We start from the raw sequence: 26,837 nt of genomic DNA, 5'->3' as shown, positions 1-26,837 counted from the left end.
CAATAAAGACTGTAGATTAGACAATAGGACAATAAAGACAGTAGATTAGACAATAGGACAATAAAGACAGTAGACTAAACAATAAGACTAGACGAGGATACAAAGTAGTAAAGGAGGTAGATGATAATAAAAAGTAGCAAAGACACATATATTCACAATACTCAATGGTTCGGAAACAGCATCAGTGAGGGTGCCAATTAATTCAACAACTGTACCTGATTCAATACATCCATGACCTGATTCAATACATCCATGACCTGATTCAATACATCCATGACCTGATTCCACATGTGTGTTCATCACCTCCACGGCCATCCTAGGGGAAACACTGTAATCAACGTATTGTGTTTGTTAGATATTTTGACCTTTATTCCTACAGTAAGCTATAATGCTAATGGCAGGCTATCTGTAGCTAGCTAGCTGGTAGCATTGTAAGTTGCTCCTTGGTATCATGGATCCTGGTATGGGGTTGACCGGAGCACTGGGCGGCAGAGTATCCTACCGCGAGGAACTACTTTTTCTGATCCAAACAACTTCACAGGTGACACTGCATGCCCTAGGACTTCATTCGCTGGCCGGTTCTCAAGATAATCGTGGACATCGGACGAAGACAGACAGACAGACAGACAGACAGACAGACACACAGACAGACAGACACCAAAAGTGTTATAATAGAATAAAAAGGCCACATTCCTTGTTCCACTTTGAATAGGGAGCTTTGTGACATCAGCCGGCACAGAAACACGGAAGTCCCGGCGCTGAGACTCGAGAGGCCGAACACACAGGATCATTGTTCCCATGAATCACACGCCAGGAGCTGCTGTGTCTCTTCTCCAGCTGTTTGGCTTTTCTATGACTCCGTATGACAAGCTGTGTACTAATGGACTTTCCTTCAGCACTGCATGCTGCTACTTAGGAACTGTAGCAACATCTCAAACTCTATACTTCATCTTGGCTTCATCATTTCTAGCAGAAACTGAGGTCTCCCGAGATCATATCAATGAAACCGAGGTTTCTCCAGATCATATCCTAGCGATGTGGTGAGAGAGGAATGTTGCTAACGCATGCCCAGTAAGTGTAACATAAGGAAGAGGAATGTTGCTAACGCATGCCCAGTAAGTGTAACATAAGGAATCGGCTTATTTGGGGCGTGTAAAGCGGATCTGGGTGGGATCATTTACGCGTTGTTATTCATTTAGTGGGTCCAAATAGATGCATGTGTGTGTGGATAGATGCATGTGTGTGTGGATAGATGCATGTGTGTGTGGATAGATGCATGTGTGTGTGTGGATAGATGCATGTGTGTGTGGGCTCGCAGAGCTGATGAATGAACGCTTAACCATTACAGTCCAGCTGTTCCGCTGGCGCTTAAATCACCCATATGATTTGTTTGTGTGGATGGAATAATGAGTGATCATTAGCCAATTAAAATCCAGAGAATACGCGAGGGATGATGAAGCGCCAGGGAAAGTCAAGTCAACATCTGCATGATGATGAAGATGGAGGCTGTTTATTTATGCCTCTACTGGTTGCCTTGTTTAACTAGCATTAATTATGATCCTGTTTACTCATTAATTGGACGTGAGGGCATCTCCTTGTCTTTGAGTCCTCCAAGCCCTGGCTCATCCGTTCCTGGGTCGGCCATAATCAATAAAATGGGTTAGCCCCGCTTCACAAAAGACCATCACTCATCACTTAATTCAACCCCTAATGTCTTTACAATTATTCTAAGTAGGTGGGCAGTTTTTTTCTAAACTGATATAAACACAATATTAACTTTTTTTTTTTACAATGGGCAGCACAAATTCTTACAGAACAAATCATCATAGCCCCTGAATTAAGATATTGCTGGCTCAGGGATATATTATGCATCAGCTACTGTAGAGGAGTTTAATGTTGTTATTTAGTGCTTTTGTTTTAATAACGATAGCCATTATTTAACTGGAAATGTATCCTAGCTGATTATATTTCACTGTTTCATAGACTTTGATGCTGATGATCAACATAATAGACAGTGTGCTTATTTGAGAAGGAGGAAGACAACATGGCTCACATAGAACCAAACAGGTACAACATGTGATGGTCTATAGAACATAGCCTGTGATGGTCTATAGAACATAGTCTGTGTTAGTCTATAGAACATAGCCTGTGATGGTCTATAGAACATAGTCTGTGTTAGTCTATAGAACATAGCCTGTGATGGTCTATAGAACATAGCCTGTGATGGTCTATAGAACATAGTCTATAGAACATAGCCTGTGATGGTCTATAGAACATAGCCTGTGATGGTCTATAGAACATAGCCTGTAATAGTCTATAGAACATAGATAGTCTATAGAACATAGCCTGTGATGGTCTATAGAACATAGCCTGTGATGGTCTATAGAACATAGATAGTCTATAGAACATAGTCTATAGAACATAGCCTGTGACAGTCTTATAATAGTCAAATAACACGTTTGTTTGTGTTTCATTGCTTAAGATGAGTTTGTCCTGAACACAACTCTGTAAGTGAACCAGCCAATAGCACGAGGGTTCTGTTTTGTGGGCCAGGGTTAGCTGGGTGGTCCAGTGGTCCTGATCCAGATTCAATTATTTGTTTTGCTAATCTAATTGTTATGATCAACATAACCAAGTTATGTAGACCCAGATCATTTTGTTTACAGTGTGGATTCATATCACCTATACTCTGCACAACCAACATATTTAATGTATAGGCTGATGTTAGTCCATGTACAGTGATACACACTCAATATTATTAACTTACACTTTGTATTACAACATACAGCCAATTACTGGATGTGTTATTGTAAAACGAGCTAGATAACTGCTGTAGCTGACTTTCATTTTGTTGAGCCATAGAGGTAAATCAGACCCTCCCTCCCCCCTCCACACACACACACACACACACACACACACACACTTATACACACACACACACACTTATACACACACACACACACACACACGTTTACACACACACACACACTTATACACACACACACACACACACACACACACACTTATACACACACACACACACACAAACACACACACCAACCCAGTATCATACTTTGTCGTTTAATTATTTTAACTATAAAATGGTTCAAATAAGAGTTGTGGACTAGCTGGTTTCTTGCATGGCGTGATTCAGTGATTCAGTATTTATTTGCGAGCACTTTGAGGGGGTGGGTTGGTATAACACCAATGTGACAACACAGGGTGCAAATTTAAAGTGCCAATGACACAACACAAAAACTAGCTAAAAACTAGTGAAGCTAGCTATTCACAGTGTACACAAGTACTCAGTAGTCAGGGGTCAGGAAGTCCAACGTGGACACAGGGGTGATCAGATTTAGGCTGGACCCAGGGGTGTAGCAGCTCGGCCGGTGAGTGTGCCCCGGGCCGGGCGCGCTCCCCTGGGGGGTCGTGGGTGAGACGGGGAGCTGCCCGCGCACCTCTATCCATTCCCTCATTGCATTTAACGTTTTATAGTTACGGAAATATCCGCTAATTCATAACAATGCTATGATTATTTTGATTAATTGTCATAGCTATTAAACGAAAGTATATGATACTGTGCTACACACATACGTTCCCCTTTATCTCTGGAAAAAAAATGGTGTTCAAACAATTTAACAAGCACTTTGAAACCTGTTTTGTAGCTAAAAGTAGGATATCAAAGATGGCCCCCTTTCTATAGTGATTCTAACATTTCAAGGGGTCAAGGAGAGGGTAACAAGATTAAAAAAGATGAGCACTCTTGTCCCTGCATTGTAAACACACAACTATGCGACACCAATTACAGTAGTGCATTGTGAACATTTGTTAATTAGCCACTGTAATTGAAAGAGCAGAGTCACTCTTGAGTATAATGGGTATTTTGTGGGTTATATGCCTTTAGATCTTATAGGCCACAATACACTTCACAATGGGCGATGCTGAACATTTGAGCAATGTTGTCATTAGCAAACTGTAAGAAATTGAAAGTCTACATTTGAAAAGTAGCCTACACTGTACAACCACCACACACTTAGCACTTTCTAAACGCACGGAATACAAGTTCAGGAAAGACCTGAGAGTAATATGGGACGGAAGAATCGTTTTGGTTACAATGCATCACATGTTCAGTTGTCCATGTCTCACTTGCTTTTAATATGACAACCTTGGTATATAGTTTTAGGAAAGCAATATACAAAGATGTAGGCTTCATCACAACAAGTATTATGTGAGACTTTGATCCGATCCCACAAGATGTTGCTCCCTAGGAGTGGTATCCTTTAGATAGAGAGGGGTAGAAACAACACGTCTAAAATCAAACTGGATAGTCACACTTTCTGAAGGCCTATCATCACCAAACGGTTCATCTACAGGGGTTTGGGTCAATCACAATTATATGTTTTACATAACAAAAACAGAAACAGCAGACCTAACCCAACAGCAACAACATAATTAGTAGGTCTAAATCAGATTAGTGTCGGGTTGTGCTTAAGTCTGTTGTCTCATTGAGCCCATTGTCTGACACCAGTAGCCTAGCCTACTTCTCCAGAGCGCGAGCACGTCGCGGTGACCTATGAACCCACGGGGCCGCCAGCACGCTTTGGCACAGTAGCCTACATTAAAATAATAATAATTCCAGTTACCTTTACTTTTTGAAAATAAGACATGACAAATGACCGGACCCACACCGGGCTTAAATTCGTGATTTACTCAATATTACATTTCAAATAAGATGTTTTCTTAGGCATGTATGCATGTTTTTATGTCTGAGATGTGTCAGAGTCATTTCCTACTAAGGAGGGCAGGGTGTTCCTGGCCTGATGGTTGAACCTTGACCCGCATAGCGGCACCCCGTCCTGTTGCACGGGAGCTTTCAAGCAGCTGAGTTTTTCGTGATCAGATTATGAATCGTACTCAATCCCAACCCTACTCGGTCTGCCACCGTCTTGTTTGGTTCAATATTACTAATGTACATTCTATTGGCTGCTTTTGACAGATGTCTAAATCTCCCTCAATCCGATTCCACATAATAATACTTTCACTGCTATTAAATCCCCACGGCGGCCTCTTGTGCGTTAAGCCTGAAGGCTCATTCTGAAGGACTGATACAGACAGTGTGACGGGTCAGTTGAGTCTGGTGTTCTGGACGCATTGGTAGAGCGACTCAGATGCGCTCATCCAGCAAGTTGTGCAAATCAACAGAGATGATGCATAAATCTGCCAAAACAGAGGCAATAATGATTTTTCTTTTTCAATCCATGCACAGTCTTCAGCTGCAGTATCTTGTTTTAACTGAAGAGTAGCCGAGCTGACAGTGTTATATCCACAGAAAGAAAGGAACCGTAAAACTCTATACCATCAGAAATACCCCGGCAACGTTTTGATCTTAAACTCATGTGTCTCTATATCCATAGGATTAACAACAATAATAAACAAAAGCAATAAGAACAATTATTATGTATGCCTATACTGTTTAGGCTATTATTACGTATGTTTTATTATTATTATTATTATTATTACTAGTATAATAATTATAATTATTATTATTATTATTATTATTATTATTACTATTATTATTGTTATTATTATTATTATTGCTGTTGTTGCTACATTGGTGTTCTGATCAAACTGATAGTATAATAATGCTATAATTATGTTTTAATTATTGTTGACATTATTATTATTATTATAAGTAGTAGTATGCTAGTAGTAGTAGGCTATTGTTATTGTTAGTATTATTAGTATTAATTTAATTGTAGCCTATACATATTTTGTTTGTCTATATGAAATTACAATTTATGAAGAATCTATTCTGGACTCTACAGAGAAGGACTTTTATCCTCAATTCACATTCTGCATAACCGGTAAACTATATAAAACACTATGTATAGGCTATATATATCTATATATATAACACGCTGCAGTTTTTGCACATTTCGGATTGATGCTTTCACGGGTCTGTCCGTATTTGATGCGTCATTGTGTAAAGACAGGTCATACGAGCCATCATTCACACTGATCATATTCTGAGAGATTACAATCTTTATGCACAAAATATCAATCCCATGGACATCGGCCACGTTTCCGAAAAATCTGATTTATTGAACGATTCCCATCGCTCAAGTCGAATTATATCAGTACAATTTTTATTTCGTATAAGTAAAACAAGCGAAGAGCCTAAAAATAACTAATCAGAATCGGATGTCTAGATGGCATGTTTGTCTAGAAGTGATGTAAGATGCTGCTCTTGACTGCATGTCATCCTTTCCATGAATAATATAGAACGATTACTAATCTGAAGAAGTCCAGAAGAATTATCACATTACAAATAAGATGAAACGACTTAAAATCTGAAACCGTAAACTGGTCTACAGCCTGCCTTCCATGTTCACAAATGTTTTCCAAAATGTCTAGACTATTAATAGCAACATCGCACATCTCCGAGCAGCCAGATGCATACATACTGTGATCCTGTTCAAGTCCGGACAGTCTCCCACTTTACAAATGGTGGGGAAATCGCAGTGGCTTCGTCCTCTTATAGGGGAATTAATTGGAGTCTTTGAATGAGTCCTGATGCAGGTGGCTGGTTCTGTTCTGTGAATAGTAGTTCTGTTCTGTGAATAGTGCACCTATTGAATGGCACAGCCTCTCTTCTCGTGCGGTTACCAGTAGGCTATAATTAATTTTAGATTACTGCGAGCACCATATTATTAGGGGCAGAATGGAAAGGATGATTTGCATAGGCCCGATTTCTGGCTGCCAGTGTCAATATTGAGGATGAACAGCTTTGGTCCATATAAAAAAGAAACGTTGTCTACAGTAAATTCAGCACATTAAAATGTTTTGTTTTCGTTTGTAGACCCAGACCTATACAATAGACATTGCCAATGACATTGACTAGCCTAAACTGTTGTTTCACAATATTCCTAAATACAAGAACGTCCATACAACTTTGTAAAGTCTCAACTTAATCGATTATCGCATCGTAAAAATGCAATATAGGCAGCTGGTGTTTAAGAGGAGAGGTGCCCCCTGGTTTTATCATAGGCTAACTTGTGGAATATGGCGCCACCATGCGGACAGACAGAGACACTGCTGTTTAACACCGAGCACGGTGCTCTACTGCCCTCTGGTGGCCAGCCTGGAGCACTGCACCATCACACAGTCCCGCCCAGCACCACGCTCTACTGCCCTCTGGTGGCCAGCCTGGAGCAGTGCACCATCACACAGTCCTGCCCAGCACCACGCTCTACTGCCCTCTGGTGGCCAGCCTGGAGCACTGCACCATCACACAGTCCTGCCCAGCACGGTGCTCTACCGCCCTCTGGTGGCCAGCCTGGAGCAGTGCACCATAACACAGTCCTGCCCAGCACCACGCAGACCTGAAACGAAAGTAAACCCCTATAGCCGAGTTTGAATCCAAACAACATTACCCTAGGCTGTTCAACGACCAAAAACCACGATAAATCCTCGTTATTACTGGATTCGGCAGGCGACATCTCTACTGTAAAGGGCAAATGAACTAGACTAGCACTGGGCTGACTGTTGTGTTGGACTCTCTCATAGGAGGGACACTAGCCTCCTGCTCATGAGTAACATGGCAAGTTCACCATCGAAAGAGGTAAGTTAAGATCACCTAGGCTACTGTGATCAACACTGTCCCGTAGTTTCAATGATCTAATGTGTTACTATGATGAACAGTTGTATTTATCCTACTGTTAGGCTACTGTAGGGAGGTAGTAGGGAGGCTAAGTATGGGCTAACTGGCTACTTGGGGGAAATGAGTGTTACAGCAGCAGTAACCTATAAAGGACAACACAGAAGCCGATAAAGACAAGAGTGCAACAGAAAATAAATAAACACGTGTATTAACAGTAGACTATTGCTTAGGACAGACGTGCCGAGCTAGAATGTGCAAGATACAGTAGATCCACATATCAGGTAGGCTATAGATTTCAAGCAAGAGTCTCTTTCCATGTTGGTGAAAGTCTGTTTTGACATGATTTGATTAGGTTGGCTTGGATGTTGTTACAAAAGGTGATTGCAACAGTAACCTGAGCTTCTTTACCTGCATCCATGGGACCTGCTGATGTCCAGACCTCACCAGTAGCACCGCCACAGCTGCTCTGAGAACAGATCCTCTGAAAGATAGCTTGAGTCATGGGATTCTCTTATCACGTCATGCACAGCACCCTTATTGTTCTTGCAAAGCGTCTGTATTGCATGTTTTGTAAGAAACGTGTGTGTCATCATGAAGTGGTGGCAAAACGTTTAGTCAGACTAATCACTTATACGTTTATTGACTTATCGAGCATTGAAGACATTGAAGTCTTTAGACACGTCGGTCTACACATCGGTCTCTAGACACGGTGGTCTACACATCGGTCTCTAGACACGGTGGTCTACACATCGGTCTCTAGACACGGTGGTCTACACATCGGTCTCTAGACACGGTGGTCTACACATCGGTCTTTAGACACGGTGGTCTACACATCGGTCTCTAGACACGGTGGTCTACACATCGGTCTGTAGACACGGTGGTCTACACATCGGTCTCTAGACACGGTGGTCTACACATCGGTCTTTAGACACGGTGGTCTACACATCGGCCTTTAGACACGGTGGTCTACACATCGGTCCCTAGACACGGTGGTCTACACATCGGTCTCTAGACACGGTGGTCTACACATCAGTCTGTAGACACGGTGGTCTACACATCGGCCTTTAGACACGGTGGTCTACACATCGGTCTCTAGACACGGTGGTCTACACATCGGTCTCTAGACACGGTGGTCTACACATCGGTCTCTAGACACGGTGGTCTACACATCGGTCTTTAGACACGGTGGTCTACACATCGGATTTCTTCTCATCCTCAGATATTTTCAGACGTCACCCTCAGTGTTGATCCGAGCGTTTTCAAAGACCCTGACAGAGTGAGAGCCATTGTGGGAGCGTATAAACACAACAGGACCAAAGAGTCGCGTTACCAAGCCCACGGGTCGTTTGAGGAGATGGAGGACCTGTTTGTGAGGCTGTCAGGTGTGGCGAGATATTCCCCCGCCGTGACGTACGAGAGGCCACGCCCCCACCTCCACGCCCCGCCCCCTCCACCTCAGGTCCCGGAGGCTCAGATGGTTCCGGTGGCTGACGGAGTTATGGACTACATCCAGAACAAACGCTCAGAAGAACTACAAAGAATCCAGGGGAACGACGTCAAACTGAAAGTGCAAAAAAGCCTCGGCAAAACCGTGGTGACCTTCGAACCCCTCGGTCAGGGCGCCAGCCTGGCGTGGCGTCCTCACTTCACCAGAGAGAGATTCATCACGTTCTATCAGAGAATCGCAACAGATCTGACCGTCGCGTCGTACGACCTGTCTTCCCATCGCCAGGGTGTAGAGGCGGAGTTTCCTGAGCTGCTGATTGCGGACGGCGCCGGTAAACAGACGGCGACCGTGACCGGGCCGTACGCCAGCGTCGCTCGGCTGGACGACTTTCTGAGGAACGGAGGAAGTTGTGCTCAAAGGCAGAGACAGGAAGCAGAGCGAGGGAGCGAGGGAGCATCCGGCGCTTCGCCCCCATACAGCAGGCAGCCGGACCAGGACGAGCAGTGCGCCATCTGCATGGACACCATCAGGGAGACGGACAGGAGGACACTGGCATGCAAGCACTCGTTCTGTAGAGACTGTCTTAAAAGGGCGTTTGAGTTCAAGCCCGTGTGTCCGACATGCGGGGAGCTCTACGGCAAGCTGAGAGGGACACAGCCTGAGGGAGGAACCATGGACGTAACCAAGCGCACCTCATCGCTGCCGGGGTACGAGAACTACGGGACCATCGTTATTCACTACGACATTCCAAGCGGCACTCAGAAGGTGAGAAACGTGTTACACAAAGTGTAAGACTTACAGTATGCATTAGATGGGCTTTTGTTTTTACATTTCACTCATTTCATTTCAATTTATTCATTCTATTCTTTTTATTTTAACTCGTAAGGCACTGAGATTTCCCTCATTTACAGTGACGTGGAGCTTACATCAAAACAAAGACAGAAATAAAAAAACATTCAATAAACCAAATAAATAGAAATAAACAACAGAATCCAGTTAAAACAGCTACAAGTTGACACACAGTGGTCGGAAATCATACTTTTAAACTGAGCAAATGATGGGAGAACCTCCGACTTCAGAGGAAGTTGAAGGACATTCCATGTGTTTGGAGCATCAAAGGAAAAAGCCGTTTTTCAGTCCCAGTAATCAACCTGAGGTCAGAGTGATGGACTGAGACCAGCTGCTTAAGAGCTGAGGCAGCAGCGTGTCTATACATTATATAACCATAGTCCAATTATATAACCATAGTCCAATTATATAACCATTGTCCAAAACTGATAAGAAAACTGCTTCAACAATCCTCTTCCTACTAATCAAAGGAAAGCTAGATCTGTTTCTGTACAGTAAGCCAATTTTATATCGCAGCTTTGAGCCTAGTTTATTCACAGGAAACTGAAATTAAAATTTAAAAATACAAATTCCACACTAAACTGCATTCAGACAAAAAAAAAAACTGGTTGGGCATTGTGTTAAAGGTTGGTAGTCATTAAGCACTGACTTAGCTTAAAGATCAAATATGTTAGACTGCAAGGGTGAATTCAGCCTGCTGGAGCCTGCTGAGGGGTCACACAGAGCTTGACCTTTGTAAACTAACGTTCTTTTAGGAGGAGCACCCCAGTCCTGGTCACAGGTACGAAGGCGCGTCACGCACGGGCTACCTGCCGGACTGCCCCGAGGGCAGGAGGGTTCTGGGGCTTCTCCAGCAGGCCTTCCACCAGCGCCTCGTCTTCACCGTCGGACGCTCGTCCACAAGCGGCAGAAATAACGTGGTCACATGGAACGACATCCATCACAAAACCTCTACTCACGGAGGCCCATCCAGGTGAGCACATCCATCACAAAACCTCTAGTCGGTCAGTGTTGGTTCGGTCAGTGTTGGTTCGGTCAGTGTTGGCTGCAGCCCCCTGTAGGTGGTTCCAAAACTAAGAGACGCAGAGGAGCAGTTTAGACCAGAGGAGGTCTATCTCCCATGGCCTAAGTCTATCTCCCACGGCCTCAACTCAGACTAGCAGAGCAGGTCTATCTCTTATGGCCTCAACTCAGACTACCAGAGGAGGTCTATCTCTTATGGCCTCAACTCAAGACTACCACCGCAGGCCTACATGGCCTAAGCTCTTCTCAAGTGGAATAACTGTCCTTGCTTGATGACCCAGAAGGTGACTCCATCACCTGCTCTCTCAACCTTGCTACAGTACTTCTGACATTTTGTTAAGAGTTGTGTGACATTTTAAAAATAGCTTGAGGAGAAAGACGGTTCAAACCAGATTCAAACCCCCCCGTGAGGATTCAGTGAAGAAGCAGACTTCCCTTGCTTGAAGTAATGTCTGATCAAACATGAGGTGGAAACTTCACACATCTTTTATCAGTCATGCCAAATCTGATTTCTCCATGTCATAAACTGTTCCCTGTTGTCCAGCATTTGTTTTTGTTTGTATGGTTTGCAGCTATGGTTACCCAGACCCCGAGTACCTGAGACGCGTCCAAGAAGAACTGAAAGACAAAGGAATTAAGTGACTCCTCCCTCTGAAAGACCAGGATGTGGAGCAGTAGGAGTCGGTACACGGCAACTCTGAAAACCCCCATGCAGTATACACTACTCACATGGTCAGTTACTGTCAACCTGTGCACCAAGGTTAGGCTCAAGTCCATTTTGTTTTTTTCCCCTTTAACTTACTGGCTGAAGTGAGGTGGACCCCAGACCTGGGCTGTGCAGCTGAGGAAACTCTACATGCAACATTAGACAATAAACACTGACCATTACCAAATGAAGGAAAGGGTTTTCTCAGCAAGTTTTTGAATTTAATGAACATAAACAAATACATAAGCTACTAGCTTGTAAAAAGCCAAAAAAGCCCAATTAATTTGCAAAATAAAGAAAATGCTGTAAAAACTCAATACAGAAAATATTTGGCCTCCTTGTTGTTGTGGCAATATTTACAGTATATACAGTATATTGTCATATATGCCATTACTCCATCATCTATAAGGCACCAAATGCTAAATAGCATAATACACTTCCACTAAAATTGTGCAGAAATTACAAAGTAAGATGTCCAAATCAAATAAACACAATCAAAATGATCACAAAGCGGTTAAAATCAAATGTACAGCTGATCATAGTGTTGATTAGTCTTCAACTGTGGACTGCAAGTTTGCACTTTATAATAGCCTCTTAATTGACAGTCACGTTACTCTTCTCCATGAAATGATGTCTTGAAAAACAAATGAATGATAAACCTCTTATTCAAACAAGTTAGTCCATCAGAATTATAAATTAAATACTTTTAATCACAGACCCAAATTTATACTCAAAATATGTTTGATTCACAGAAGCATTCATCAATCATTTACAGATGCTTCCAAATATTCTTAAGAAAACTCATACTACAAGTTATGAGAGGTCTTAGTGCTTTCAGGAATAACTTAATTGACCTCTTGCCACCTTTTAATTGGGATGACTTCAGGTTGTGAGTGATCCATGAAGCTGTGCTGTATGAACCTTAGACCTCATGGACAGTTGATGAAGGCACCATTATTTTAAAGTTGCTGTTTGGTTTAAATCAGACCCTAATTGTAGGTGCAACATCGAACATCGTACCCAGAATCCTCAGCAAGCTGTTCTTCATGTCGTGAGCACTTACCCCACATACTAGTCCTACTGCACTGCTTTGCCAAGTTATGCAATTAATAATTAATAACACACGTTTGTTAACTGAATGTCTGTAATAAATTCTTGTTTTATTTGCACACCTTGTTTTTGTCTCCTCACGTGTCAAACCTTAAACCTCTATTTTAATAGATTTGACCTTAAATGTGAGCACTTTCCAAATCATTTAACCTGTGAGATCATTTACTTGAAAACAATAGTAATGTGTCATGTAGCAGACGGGTGTCCCACTATATATGACCCAATATCAGTGCACTTACAAGTAGAAGTGACTTAAAAAGATATAATTCACAAAGAACACAAGGGGCAACAACACATGGAGCTCTGGTTGGTCTTAATAGCACTGCAATATATAAACAACAAGCAGCAAACATCAACGCTTAGTATAGAAACCCCACATCCCTCACAAAGAACACACCTCCCAACCTCCGCCCCGGACGCAACAGCCCCCATACGGTTCCACCAGGGGACAAAGATCCCCCTGGAAATAAAGGTGTCTTTTTAACACTTCTTTTTTTTAAATTCAAGATGTTTTTTTCAGGAATAGTTCTACTGTAGGTGTTCTGAACTGCTTGGTAGTCGGCTTATGAATGGATTGATTTGACTGGAATTGAAATCTCTCTCTTTGTAAACCAGTTGCCACACTAGAAATAGTGTCACAACCTATGTTGTATTTCTCACGATGGTAAGTATACTGTATGCTATGGTAAGTATACTCTATGCCATGTAAAGAAAACCAACCTGTCTAGAAATGAGCACAGCATTCATTTCTGCATTTGATTTGCTATCCGAAGATATGAGATCAGTAATCAGGGTATTGCTATTTCCCTCAATCTACATGAGCTGTTCATCAATATTTACCACTGTTGAAAATACATAAATCTATTTTTTTGTTCATTTGGAAATTATCAGTGGAAAAGGCTTTTCAGATTATGACCCCATTGGAACAAATAGAATATATTAAGAAAAATAAAGTGCATATCAACACCTTCAGTATACAGAAAGTACATTGTACTTTAAAAAGGTACAACTCTTAGTAAACAAGGTCAAGTGGTACCTTTTCTAGACACAAATATCTGGATTTCCTGAAAAGGCCCCTTAACTACCAGCAGAAGTCTCAAAATATTCACCAAGGAGTTTTTACCGTTTTGAATGTTCTCTACAAAATCCATGTTCCTCAGACAGACAGAGGCACCGCGTCCTCAGAAAAAAATTGGTCTCCATTTTTTTCTATAAACGTTCGTACCTCATCAAAAGTTTGCCATTTTCAGATTGAAATATGTGTTGTTTCAAACACGGTTATGAACACTGTCGCTATTCTTTGAGGATTTCAAACTTTGCTAAGTCACACGTTCGTTGTTTTGCATCCTTGAACACGCTGTCCTCAGCTGGGAGGAGGAGGAGGAGGAGGCGCGGTCATCCTGTGGCCGTCTGGTTGCCGATGACTCGGAGGATCTCTCGGTGGATGCTGGGCTCTTGCGTGTTGATGCTCGTGTCTCCGACCTGTCCGTCTTCATAGCTGGACAGGACAAACACGTCTGAGCAACGGCTTGAAATATGAGAAGGTTTGTTTGGGAGTTCTACAGACGTATAGAGGACTGTCCACTCTCCTCATGCATCTATTCACTGTTTTGTCAGAAATGCTTTAGAGAAGGTTTGACTGCAACGATTCCACATGACTTCATAACATAAGTTTAAAAACACCACAAACACATTTTGTTATTGAGAATTCTAGCGATATTAGTCATCATCTATTAGAGGTCAAATTAACTAATACCAAGTATACATTTGAGGTCACTATCAAGAGTCGCCATACTGCCATACGGCCATACTCACACAAAGAAGAACCTTGTACAGACGTGATCTGTGTTGGGAACCACCCAGATGTCTCCATGTTTGTGCAGGTCAGAGGAAGTGATCACTGGAAGAGACAAGGCAACACTTTGGTTTTAAAGATGTACTTTTGAATTTAAAGTTGTAAAAGGGTGGTTCATAAACAACTGTATCAATTAAAATGAATGTACAGTGTTGACTATACATACCTTCACATAAGGCTATGCACTTAAGATTGCGGCTTTGCAAAAACTGTGGCTGCTGACCTTTCTTCTGTGACTGCAAACAGACAACATAGAATATGATTTCACTATATGATATTATATTATTAGTCTTGTGATACCAGACTTTGGAGATCTCCGCCTCCAAAAGTCTGGAGACATCTCCATTGAAAATCATTATCTAGAACAGCGCCGAAAACCAACGCTACGTGAGTGGGTCTTACCTGCGAGTGTGAGTGGGTCTTACCTTCGAGTGTGAGTGGTTCTTACCTGCGAGTGTGAGTGGGTCTTACCTGCGAGTGTGAGTGGGTCTTACCTGCGAGTGTGAGTGGGTCTTACCTGCGAGTGTGAGTGGGTCTTACCTGCGAGTGTGAGTGGGTCTTACCTGCGAGTGTGAGTGGGTCTTACCTGCGAGTGTGAGTGGGTCTTACCTGCGAGTGTGAGTGGGTCTTACCTGCGAGTGTGAGTGGGTCTTACCTGCGAGTGTGAGTGGGTCTTACCTGCGAGTGTGAGTGGGTCTTACCTGCGAGTGTGAGTGGGTCTTACCTGCGAGTGTGAGTGGGTCTTACCTGCGAGTGTGAGTGGGTCTTGCTGTTTGTAGCAGTTTCATCTTTAGAAGTCACTTTCTGCTGCTTTTTGTTCATCCCTATGTGCAAAGAAATTGAGTTTTAAGTCAACTTGCAAATACCTACTCCTCTAGCACTGCCTGTGGCTTAACTCACTCCAATACAAACATACCGCCCTTATAAGAACCAATCACGAACACACTGTACCTCACAGAGGCTACTGGAGTAGAGGTTTACCTGAGTAGAGGTTTACCTGAGTAGAGGTTTACCTGAGTAGAGGTTTACCTGAGTAGAGGTTACCTGAGTAGAGGTTACCTGAGTAGAGGTTTACCTGAGTAGAGGCTACCTGAGTAGAGGCTACCTGAGTAGAGGTTTACCTGAGTAGAGGTTAGAGGTTACCTGAGTAGAGGTTACCTGAGTAGAGGTTACCTGAGTAGAGGTTTACCTGAGTAGAGGTTTACCTGAGTAGAGGCTACCTGAGTAGAGGTTACCTGAGTAGAGGTTTACCTGAGTAGAGGTTTACCTGAGTAGAGGTTACCTGAGTAGAGGCTACCTGAGTAGAGGCTACCTGAGTAGAGGTTACCTGAGTAGAGGTTTACCTGAGTAGAGGTTTACCTGAGTAGAGGCTACCTGAGTAGAGGTTACCTGAGTAGAGGTTTACCTGAGTAGAGGTTTACCTGAGTAGAGGTTACCTGAGTAGAGGCTACCTGAGTAGAGGCTACCTGAGTAGAGGTTTACCTGAGTAGAGGTTACCTGAGTAGAGGCTACCTGAGTAGAGGCTACCTGAGTAGAGGTTTACCTGAGTAGAGGTTTACCCGAGTAGAGGTTAGAGGTTTACCTGAGTAGAGGCTACCTGAGTAGAGGTTTAACTGAGTAGAGGTTTACCTGAGTAGAGGTTACCTGAGTAGAGGTTACCTGAGTAGAGGTTTACCTGAGTAGAGGTTACCTGAGTAGAGGTTTACCTGAGTAGAGGCTACCTGAGTAGAGGTTTACCTGAGTAGAGGCTACCTGAGTAGAGGCTACCTGAGTAGAGGTTTACCTGAGTAGAGGCTACCTGAGTAGAGGTTACCTGAGTAGAGGTTTACCTGAGTAGAGGTTTACCTGAGTAGAGGTTTACCTGAGTAGAGGCTACCTGAGTAGAGGTTACCTGAGTAGAGGTTTACCTGAGTAGAGGTTTACCTGAGTAGAGGTTACCTGAGTAGAGGTTACCTGAGTAGAGGTTTACCTGAGTAGAGGTTACCTGAGTAGAGGTTTACCTGAGTAGAGGTTTACCTGAGTAGAGGTTACCTGAGTAGAGGCTACCTGAGTAGAGGCTACCTGCGTAGAGGCTACCTGAGTAGAGGTTTACCTGAGTAGAGGCTACCTGAGTAGAGGTTTACCTGAGTAGCCGAAGGAGATGCTGGACATGGGGCTGAGATATATCCCGCTCCCGTAGATGGCGCCATGGAGCTGTGCAGCAAATGAAAACACCTCGTTAATACCAGAGCATGAGGCCTGAGTCTCAGGCCTGGATGTGAGGGTTCTCTAGGGAACCATGAGGGGTGTGAGGGTTCTCTAGGGAACCGTGAGGGGTGTGAGGTGTGTCTAGGGAACCATGAGGGGTGTGAGGTGTGTCTAGGGAACCGTGAGGGGTGTGAAGTGTCTCTAGGGAACCGTGAGGGGTGTGAAGTGTCTCTAGGGAACCGTGAGGGGTGAGAGGTGTCTCTAGGGAACCGTGAGGGGTGTGAGGGTTCTCTAGGGAACTGTGAGGAGTGTGAGGTGTCTCTAGGGAACTGTGAGGAGTGTGAGGGTTCTCTAGGGAACTGTGAGGAGTGTGAGGTGTCTCTAGGGAACCGTGAGGGGTGTGAGGTGTCTCTAGGGAACCGTGAGGGGTGTGAGGTGTCTCTAGGGAACCGTGAGGGGTGTGAGGTGTCTCTAGGGAACCGTGAGGGGTGTGTCTAGGGAACCATGAGGGGTGTGAGGTGTCTCTAGGGAACCGTGAGGGGTGTGAGGGTTCTCTAGGGAACTGTGAGGAGTGTGAGGTGTCTCTAGGGAACCGTGAGGGGTGTGAGGTGTCTCTAGGGAACCGTGAGGGGTGTGAGGTGTCTCTAGGGAACCGTGAGGGGTGTGAGGTGTCTCTAGGGAACCATGAGGGGTGAGAGGTGTGTCTCTAGGGAACCGTGAGGGGGTGTGAGGTGTCTCTAGGGAACCGTGAGGGGTGTGAAGTGTCTCTAGGGAACCGTGAGGGGTGAGAGGTGTGTCTAGGGAACCGTGAGGGGTGTGAGGTGTCTCTAGGGAACCGTGAGGGGTGTGAGGTGTCTCTAGGGAACCGTGAGGGGTGTGAGGGTTCTCTAGGGAACCGTGAGGGGCTGTGAGGTGTCTCTAGGGAACCGTGAGGGGTGTGAGGTGTCTCTAGGGAACCGTGAGGGGTGTGAGGTGTCTCTAGGGAACCGTGAGGGGTGTGAGGTGTCTCTAGGGAACCGTGAGGGGTGTGAAGTGTCTCTAGGGAACCGTGAGGGGTGTGAGGTGTCTCTAGGGAACCGTGAGGGGTGTGAGGTGTCTCTAGGGAACCGTGAGGGGTGTCTAGGGAACCGTGAGGGGTGTAAAGGTGTGTCTGTAGGGAACCGTGAGGGCTGCTTACCTGGAGTCTGGTGTTGGAGGCCACCACCAAACCATTGCGCAATATGGAGTGCCAATTCTCTATGTGAGACCCGCTGAGGAGGGAAAAAAAGGTTTCTCAGTACCGACATTAAAAACTGTTTTATTAATACATACACATACTGTATGTATACAGGATTTAAATGTAAGATTATAATGCATCAATAAATACATCAATGCCAATGTCACGGCTAACATGCAGTACGTACTGGAAAGCAAAGGTGCTCCCAAACAGGTCCTTGGCAGCTCTGAAGTGTGACTCTTTGGCAGGCGGACTGCTGAGCAGGAGGAACTGGTGAGGGGTGTGCATGAACTTCAGCTGCTGTGAGGGACGAGAACGAGACGACGTCACTCACAGAGGCACAGAGGCATGACGGAGATTCAGGTTAAGCTAATAATAATAATAATAACTGCAAACAAAAAGATGTTATCTGAGTTAGATTTAGGGATACATTGTATCCTTTTCTATTTGTTGTTAATTTTTCAGGAACTCTTCTGCTGTCCTCATGTCAGTAATGTGTTCACACTGAGCTTCATATCCACTCAATAAAGAGTTGTTTTCATCCCCTCTACAGTTTGCGAGAACATAGACTAGCTGCAATGCAGACATGGATTCACACTGGTCATGCATAGACGCAAAAATACAGCGTGTGCAAAAAGCAAATCTATTGACTGAATTATCATCATTGTTTTGAATTGAATTAGTGAATTGTTTATGGGAATGAGGACACTGGTAAGCGATTCAGTGTAAAGCGTATATATATATATATATATATATATATATATATATACTTATATAACCCACTTCCATTGAATATTCAACCCACTTCCATTGAATATTTCTCAGTTGTAAAAAGCATCACTTACTCTGGTGACCGGTAGTTTGACAATGTGTGATCTGTTACTGGAAATCACCCTGAAACAACAAAGAGATAACCTTCAACGCACTGTTATAATATAATATAATTAAGCAATAAACCACGAGAGGCCGTGTGTTATAGTGATTTTATAACAGCTAGGGGAAGCGGAGTAAAACCCCCCTAACTGTTATAAAATCACTATAACACACGGCCTCGAGTGGTTTATTGCTTTTATACAACGGTTACTACATCTATTAGTGTAAAATAAACACACAGCAATGTAAAATATTAAGATTTATTCAAAACGAAGCATCATTCCCTCAATTCCGCCGAGCAAATTAGTTCCAATAACAAATGGGTTGCCAAGCAACAACAACAACTACAATGCATTGGATCAACTGGGAGGCGCGTTAATACTGACAACGTTATGATATGCGGTCCCAGGTGTGTGTTACAAAGTATTTTAACACGGCTTCCAGCCAATCAGAATCAAGAACCAGAACTAACCGTTGTATAATATAATATAATATAATACACACAGCAGCACTAATGAGCTTCTTCACTGCATTTCTGGAACCGTCAGTCATATTAAACTGTTGAGATTTTTTAAGAAATATTGTGTATTCGTCACACAGCACACGTGCAATGGGTGAAACAAGGTCACTCACTCACTCACACACACACACACACACACTCTCTCTCACACACACACACACACACTCTCTCTCTCACACACACACACTCTCTCTCTCACACACACACACACACACACACACTCTCTCTCTCACACACACACACACACACACACACACAGATAAAATGTTCCCTGTGCTGAGCCCACTGTTGTTGAGTCAGAGCAGACAGGCCTGTGCATGAGTGGAGCCCAGAGACCATCCAAGCGCTCCTGTCTGTCTGTGTTGGGAAGCACGGTGTCAGCGATCTCTTCTTCTGCATGTGTTTATATTGTATTGTTTATATCTGTTTTTATGTTTTTATATTGGGTTTTTATGGGGGGACCCCTTGTGAACACGGGGAGATTAAACTCCTCACAGAAAGGCCCAAGCGGGAATCGAACCCAGGACCTTCTTGCTGTGAGGCGACAGTGCTAAGCACCGTGCCACGGGTAATGTGGGGTTCATCGTCCTGCCGAGACCCTCCTAACCTCTACCGCTCTACCCCTAACCCTAACCTCTACCGCTCTACCCCCTTACCCTAACCTCTACCCCTGACCCTAACCTCTACCGCTCTACCCCCTTACCCTAACCTCTACCCCTTACCCTAACCTCTACCCCTCTACCCCTTACCCTAACCTCTACCCCTTACCCTAACCTCTACCCCTTACCCTAACCTCTACCCCTTACCCTAACCTCTACCCCTTACCCTAACCTCTACTCCTTACCCTAACCTCTACCCCTTACCCTAACCCTAACCTCTACCCCTTACCCTAACCTCTACTCCTTACCCTAACCTCTACCGCTCTACCCCTTACCCTAACCTCTACCCCTGACCCTAACCTCTACCCCTCTACCCCTTACCCTAACCTCTACCCCTGACCCTAACCTCTACCCCTCTACCCCTTACCCTAACCTCTACCCCTGACCCTAACCTCTACCGCTCTACCCCTTACCCTAACCTCTACCCCTTACCCTAACCTCTACCCCTCTACCCCTAACCCTAACCTCTACCCCTTACCCTAACCTCTACCCCTTACCCTAACCTCTACCCCTTACCCTAACCTCTACCCCTTACCCTAACCTCTACCCCTCTACCCCTTACCCTAACCTCTACCCCTTACCCTAACCTCTACCCCTTACCCTAACCTCTACCCCTTACCCTAACCTCTACCGCTCTACCCCTTACCCTAACCTCTACCCCTTACCCTAACCTCTACCCCTTACCCTAACCTCTACCCCTAACCCTAACCTCCAGAGCTAACTGCTGTGGATCCATCTAGATTCTGTCACGTCATTGTCTGTAAATTCAAAATGGCTGTGCTTTTGAGTCAGCCACCAGAGGCGGTACCGTACACTAGTGCCTCCATGTGGGCAACATGACCCCCGTCTCTCTGACACCGTTACAACTCTCCCCTCTGTGTTCAGTAGGTACTGTATGGGATATGTTGTGACGATACAAAGTGGCAACATACTTAAACCACGCCCCATAAATGACTAACCTCTTGACCTCAACGGAACAGGAACGACATCACTAACCTACACAGCCGTGATAGAGAGACACTGTCACACAAGCACATGGTTCAAAACACCCACGTCACATGACGGATCCATTTCCTGTATGGGAGCAGAGATGAGCATTAGTTCCTCTGAACCCTGGAACTGCCATGTTTGATCTGCTTTTTCTCCTTCTTCCTCCTATCCTATCAGATCACAGCGCTATGTCTCCCTCCCATCTCTCCACCCCCCAGTCACCACGGCTGCTCCCAGATCAGCTATGTCTCCCTCCCATCTCTCCACCCCCCAGTCACCACGGCTGCTCCCAGATCAGCTATGTCTCCCTCCCATCTCTCCACCCCCCAGTCACCACGGCTGCTCCCAGATCAGCTATGTCTCCCTCCCATCTCTCCACCCCCCCAGTCACCACGGCTGCTCCCAGATCAGCTACGACTCCGTCCTCCATCTGAGACAGGAAACAGCCTGGCGATAAGACGCTTCCTCGGAGAGAACCACTTCCTCCCTGCTCTGAAGGGCGTCCCTCTGCGAGAGGACCCTGTCTCATCAGCGCCGGAATGATCCAGACACGATGGCTGACGACATCATGAGGAAGAATCAGACCCTTCAGAGCTGGAAGAACGCTGCGCCAACCTCCCATGGCTTCACCTGACTGCTGCTTCAGACTATTTCCATTTCTAAGCACAGTACCTCACGTGTAAGTGATAGGCTACGTAAGCGTATACATCCAGTCAACCCACCAGTTTAAATACCCCTAGTCTGCAGGTGTCAACACATTCCAGAACCAGTCCAGACGGGCTTGCTGGGAGCTGGGGTGTCTGGGAGGGAGTCCTGTCCAGGGGCTTGTCGCTACATGGGCGTCACGGGACCGTTGGGTATCCAGGGAATGCACTTAAGTTACCCCACAACGCGCCACCATTTCTGCCCACGACGTGTCGCACGTCGCCACTCATACAAGCTCTGCCATCTCAAAAACATGCTTATGTCAGCGGTTGTGGGACGGCAGGTCTCTGGCCGGGTGTGACATCAGCAGCGGTGTTAACCACCGCCATGTTTTCGTGAGCATGCCAGCGCAGGCTGTGACGCATCGCTTATGAAGTGTAGCGGTATGGCGCCAGTCTAAAATGTGATCTTTATCAGTTCCTAGATATCACATATACTGCAATGCAACTGAGGAAAAACACAGGAGAGGGCGTGCTTTATCATGGTCGCTGGCACGGCGGTTTGTGTTTCTGGGTTATTTGGTGCATTGTGGGTATTGGCATGGCTCCTGGCTGTCTTACCACTGCAGTAGCGGGTGTGCTAGCGGGTCGTGCTTGTCCATCTGCTTCTTGATCTCCAAGTAAGGCGCCTGGGGAGAGAAGAAGAGACTTTTCAACTCGACTCTCCTGGCTTCATAAAACAAAAACAAAAAAAATCTACTCTCGTGGCTTCATTTGAATAAAAATAAGAGTTGTTTCGTCCCAACTCTCCTGGCTTCATTTGAATAAAAAGAGTTGTTTCGTCCCAACTCTCCTGGCTTAATTTGAATAAGAGGCATGGGGAATGCATGGCGGGAGATGAAAGCAATGATGAATTAGGCCATGAAGTCTTTCAGACCGAACTCCAATCTCCTCCTAGTGCTGTAATGTGGATGATGTTGACTGTCTATACTGTACAACATTGCAGAGTAAAGCTGAAAGATGATATTGTAAGAGAGACACACCCTTCTTTGTAATGTCTAAGAGGGAGTGTTTGGTGGATGTTTTGGCTCAAGCACCGTCCACTAAAAAAGACTACAATGATGTCCTGTTCATCACGGTGTGAGATGACATTTCATGCTCGTTCTGTGAGACACGCGCGCCATGCGCTACTCGCCTGGAGGGGCCAACAACCTGCTTCTACTCGCCTGGAGGGGCCAACAACCTGCTTCTACATGCGCTACTCGCCTGGAGGGGCCAACAACCTGCTTCTACATGCGCTACTCGCCTGGAGGGGCCAACAACCTGCTTCTACTCGCCTGGAGGGGCCAACAACCTGCTTCTACATGCGCTACTCGCCTGGAGGGGCCAACAACCTGCTTCTACATGCGCTACTCGCCTGGAGGGGCCAACAACCTGCTTCTACATGCGTTACTCGCCTGGAGGGGCCAACAACCTGCTTCCACATGCGTTACTCGCCTGGAGGGGCCAACAACCTGCTTCCACATGCGTTACTCGCCTGGAGGGGCCAACAACCTGCTTCTACATGCGTTACTCGCCTGGAGGGGCCAACAACCTGCTTCTACATGCGCTACTCGCCTGGAGGGGCCAACAACGTGCTTCTACATGCGCTACTCGCCTGGAGGGGCCAACAACGTGCTTCTACATGCGCTACTCGCCTGGAGGGGCAAACAACCTGCTTCTACTCGCCTGGAGGGGCCAACAACGTGCTTCTACATGCGCTACTCGCCTGGAGGGGCAAACAACCTGCTTCTACTCGCCTGGAGGGGCCAACAACCTGCTTCTACATGGAAACTAGAAATGGCGGCGAGAGCACAGACCTCCGCCCCTGAATGTGTTTCGTGGCTCTGTGCCAAAATGTAATGTGTTCTAAATTGTCCCATGCTGCACCCCTTCATCGAGTTTCACCAAGAGTGGTCTGGTAGTTTTGCGTAATCCTAGTCGGGCGGTTTGGGCTCGTGGACCCGCCCTGTGATTTGGATCCGCTCCAAAATGGAATGGGTTCTAAGTTGGCTCATGCTGCACCCTTCCACCGACGTTCATGGAACGTGGTCTGGTGGTTCTTGTGTAATCCTGCTACTGTAAGTATGATGCGCTGTCGCTGAGCCAGAGGTAGAAACGCCTGCATGTGTCTCTCAAGGTTCAACTGACCATATGAAGCCCTGTTGGAAGAGTACCTGTAGAAAGCTTCCAGCTCGCTATACAGCGAAGTGGCCTCGTCTTTAAAAAGCTCATCTACCGTCATTGTGCTGCCTACTGAGGAACTCTGTCTGGCTGTAAGGGGACTCTGTGCCTTCATCATGTTATAAGATGACACAATCCACTAATGACAGATGACCGGGAGAGTTGTATTCATGCCAGAGCTGGCGTTGTCTAGGCAGAGCGCTGGGGTGTGACGGGTACGCTGGAGGAGGAGGAGGAGGAGGAGGAGGTACCTGGGTCATTTCTCTGATGGACGTAAGGCTGTCCAGGGCTCGCATCACTCGGTCGTAGTCCTTTTTCTGGAAAGAAGGAGAGGAAGGAAGGAGAGGAAAGTAGGAGAGGAAGGAAGGAGAGGAAGGAAGGAGAGGAAAGAAGGAGAGGAAGGAAGCAGAGGGGAAACGAGGCACTGCAGTCAAATAAATAAAGCCTCATTCATCATCTGTGTCCAGTAACCTGACTGTGTTAGAACACACTGAACCTGCCTCTAGGCTGGTAGGTAGGTAGGATGGAGGGATGGATGGAGGGAGGGAGGGAGGGAGGGAGGGAGGGAGGGAGGGAGGGATGGATAGATGGATGGATGGATGGATGGATGGATGGATGGAGGGATGGATGGAGGGATGGATGGAGGGATGGATGGATGGAGGGATGGATGGATGGAGGGATGGATGGAGGGAGGGAGGGAGGGAGGGATGGAGGGATGGATGGATGGATGGATGGATGGAGGGAGGGAGGGAGGGAGGGATGGATGGATGGATGGATGGATGGATGGATGGATGGATGGATGGATGGATGGATGGATGGATGGATGGATGGATGGAGGGAGGGATAGTTGGATGGATGGATAGATCGATCTATCATTCGTTCAATGTCTGTGTTACAGGCTCTTTCCTTGACCGTTATATGTCCATGATCAGCCCATCTGGTGTTTACTAGCAAGGCCTTGCGCCTCCCGCTCGCTAGGCTTCTGTCTGAGTGCAGTTTGAGAACCTTCAACGGAGACATTCTGCTTCTCATCGGGAGTGTTATCGCCGGGCGTTTCCTGTGAAGCACATGATGCTAACCCACTCTCTGCTCACACAGACCACGTTCCGTGAGCTCATCCATCTTATTTGCCGAACATTGCATGTTTCCCCTGACGACGGAGGGAAGGAACGGTTTAACCTTGGTTTGTGCGCTCGTAGCTTCACGCCATCCCCCCCTGCTCTTCTGACCTCCCCCCCCCCCTGCTCTTCTGACCCCCCCCCCCCTCTGCTCTTCTGGACCCCCTCTCCCCCCCCTGCCCTTCTGATCTCCCCCCCCTGCTCTTCTGACCCCCCCCCCCCTGCCCTTCTGACCTGCTCTTCTGACCTCCCCCCCCCTGCTCTTCTGACCCCCCCCCCCTGCTCTTCTGACCCCCCCCCCCTGCTCTTCTGACCCCCCCCCCCCCCCTGCTCTTCTGACCCCCCCATCCTGCTCTTCTGGACCCCCTCCCCCCCCTCTGCTCTTCTGACCTCCCCCCCCCTGCTCTTCTGCCCCCCCCCCCGCTCTTCTGCCCCCCCCCCCTGCTCTTCTGACCTCCCCCCTCTGCTCTTCTGCCCCCCCCCCCCCCTCTGCTCTTCTGACCTCCCCCCCTGCTCTTCTGCCCCCCCCCCCCCCCTCTGCTCTTCTGACCTCCCCCCCTGCTCTTCTGCCCCCCCCCCCCCCCCTGCTCTTCTGACCTCTCCCCCCTCTGCTCTTCTGACCCCCCCCCCCCTGCTCTTCTGACCTCTCCCCCCTCTGCTCTTCTGACCTCTCCCCCCTCTGCTCTTCTGACCCCCCCCCCCCCTGCTCTTCTGACCTCTCCCCCCTCTGCTCTTCTGACCCCTCCCCCCTCTGCTCTTCTGCCCCCCCCCCCCCCCCTGCTCTTCTGACCTCTCCCCCCTCTGCTCTTCTGACCCCCCCCCTGCTCTTCTGACCTCCCCCCCTCTGCTCTTCTGACCTCTCCCCCCTCTGCTCTTCTGACCCCCCCCCCCCTGCTCTTCTGACCCCCCCCCCCCCTGCTCTTCTGACCTCTCCCCCCTCTGCTCTTCTGACCCCCCCCCCCCTGCTCTTCTGACCCCCCCCCCCCCCCTGCTCTTCTGACCTCTCCCCCCTCTGCTCTTCTGACCCCCCCCCCCCCCCCTGCTCTTCTGACCTCTCCCCCCCCTGCTCTTCTGACCCCCCCCCTGCTCTTCTGACCCCCCCCCCCCCCCCCTGCTCTTCTGACCTCTCCCCCCCCTGCTCTTCTGACCCCCCCCCTGCTCTTCTGACCTCCCCCCTCTGCTCTTCTGACCCCCCCCCTGCTCTTCTGACCCCCCCCCCCCCCCCTGCTCTTCTGACCTCTCCCCCCCCTGCTCTTCTGACCCCCCCCCTGCTCTTCTGACCTCCCCCCTCTGCTCTTCTGACCCCCCCCCCCCTGCTCTTCTGACCTCTCCCCCCCCTGCTCTTCTGACCTCTCCCCCCTCTGCTCTTCTGACCCCCCCCCTGCTCTTCTGACCCCCCCCCCCCCCCTGCTCTTCTGACCTCTCCCCCCCCTGCTCTTCTGACCTCTCCCCCCTCTGCTCTTCTGACCTCTCCCCCCTCTGCTCTTCTGACCCCCCCCCCCTGCTCTTCTGACCTCTCCCCCCTCTGCTCTTCTGACCTCTCCCCCCCCTGCTCTTCTGACCCCCCCCCTGCTCTTCTGACCTCCCCCCCCTCTGCTCTTCTGACCCCCCCCCCTGCTCTTCTGATCTCCCCCCCTGCTCTTCTGACCCCCCCCCCTGCTCTTCTGACCCCCCCCCCCCTCTGCTCTTCTGACCCCCCCCCCCTGCTCTTCTGACCTCCCCCCCCCTCTGCTCTTCTGACCCCCCCCCCCCTGCTC

General features: G+C 47.1%; 2 protein-coding genes across 2 annotated transcripts in view; one reads left to right on the top strand and one right to left on the bottom strand.

Moving 5' to 3' along the window:
- The first annotated feature begins 7,469 nt into the window (after positions 1-7,469).
- Positions 7,470-12,854, top strand: LOC311310158 (E3 ubiquitin-protein ligase DTX3L). The gene is made up of 4 exons (XM_084439582.1): positions 7,470-7,621; positions 8,880-9,872; positions 10,712-10,929; positions 11,552-12,854. Exons 1-4 carry the CDS (start codon positions 7,589-7,591, stop codon positions 11,619-11,621), a joined length of 1,314 nt encoding a protein of 437 aa, XP_084295708.1. The 5' UTR covers positions 7,470-7,588; the 3' UTR covers positions 11,622-12,854.
- Positions 12,855-14,190: 1,336 nt separating this feature from the next.
- The window catches only part of parp8 (poly (ADP-ribose) polymerase family, member 8), a gene marked incomplete at its 3' end in the record, with an annotated part of 65,125 nt that continues 52,478 nt past the window's right edge, over positions 14,191-26,837 (bottom strand). Inside the window, exons 17-26 of the mRNA XM_084440422.1 lie at positions 24,214-24,279; positions 22,361-22,428; positions 18,899-18,947; positions 18,241-18,353; positions 18,015-18,087; positions 16,774-16,843; positions 15,398-15,474; positions 14,817-14,886; positions 14,611-14,695; positions 14,191-14,293 (exon numbers count right to left, since the gene is read on the bottom strand). Coding sequence (XP_084296548.1) covers positions 14,191-14,293; positions 14,611-14,695; positions 14,817-14,886; positions 15,398-15,474; positions 16,774-16,843; positions 18,015-18,087; positions 18,241-18,353; positions 18,899-18,947; positions 22,361-22,428; positions 24,214-24,279 — 774 coding nt within the window. The remainder of the gene's footprint in view (positions 14,294-14,610; positions 14,696-14,816; positions 14,887-15,397; positions 15,475-16,773; positions 16,844-18,014; positions 18,088-18,240; positions 18,354-18,898; positions 18,948-22,360; positions 22,429-24,213; positions 24,280-26,837) is intronic.

This window comes from Borostomias antarcticus (genome assembly GCF_949987555.1).
Source record: "Borostomias antarcticus genome assembly, chromosome: 6".
Lineage (NCBI taxonomy): Eukaryota > Metazoa > Chordata > Actinopteri > Stomiiformes > Stomiidae > Borostomias > Borostomias antarcticus.
Note: the sequence above shows the minus strand (reverse complement) of the source record. Positions and strands in the feature narration are given on the sequence as shown.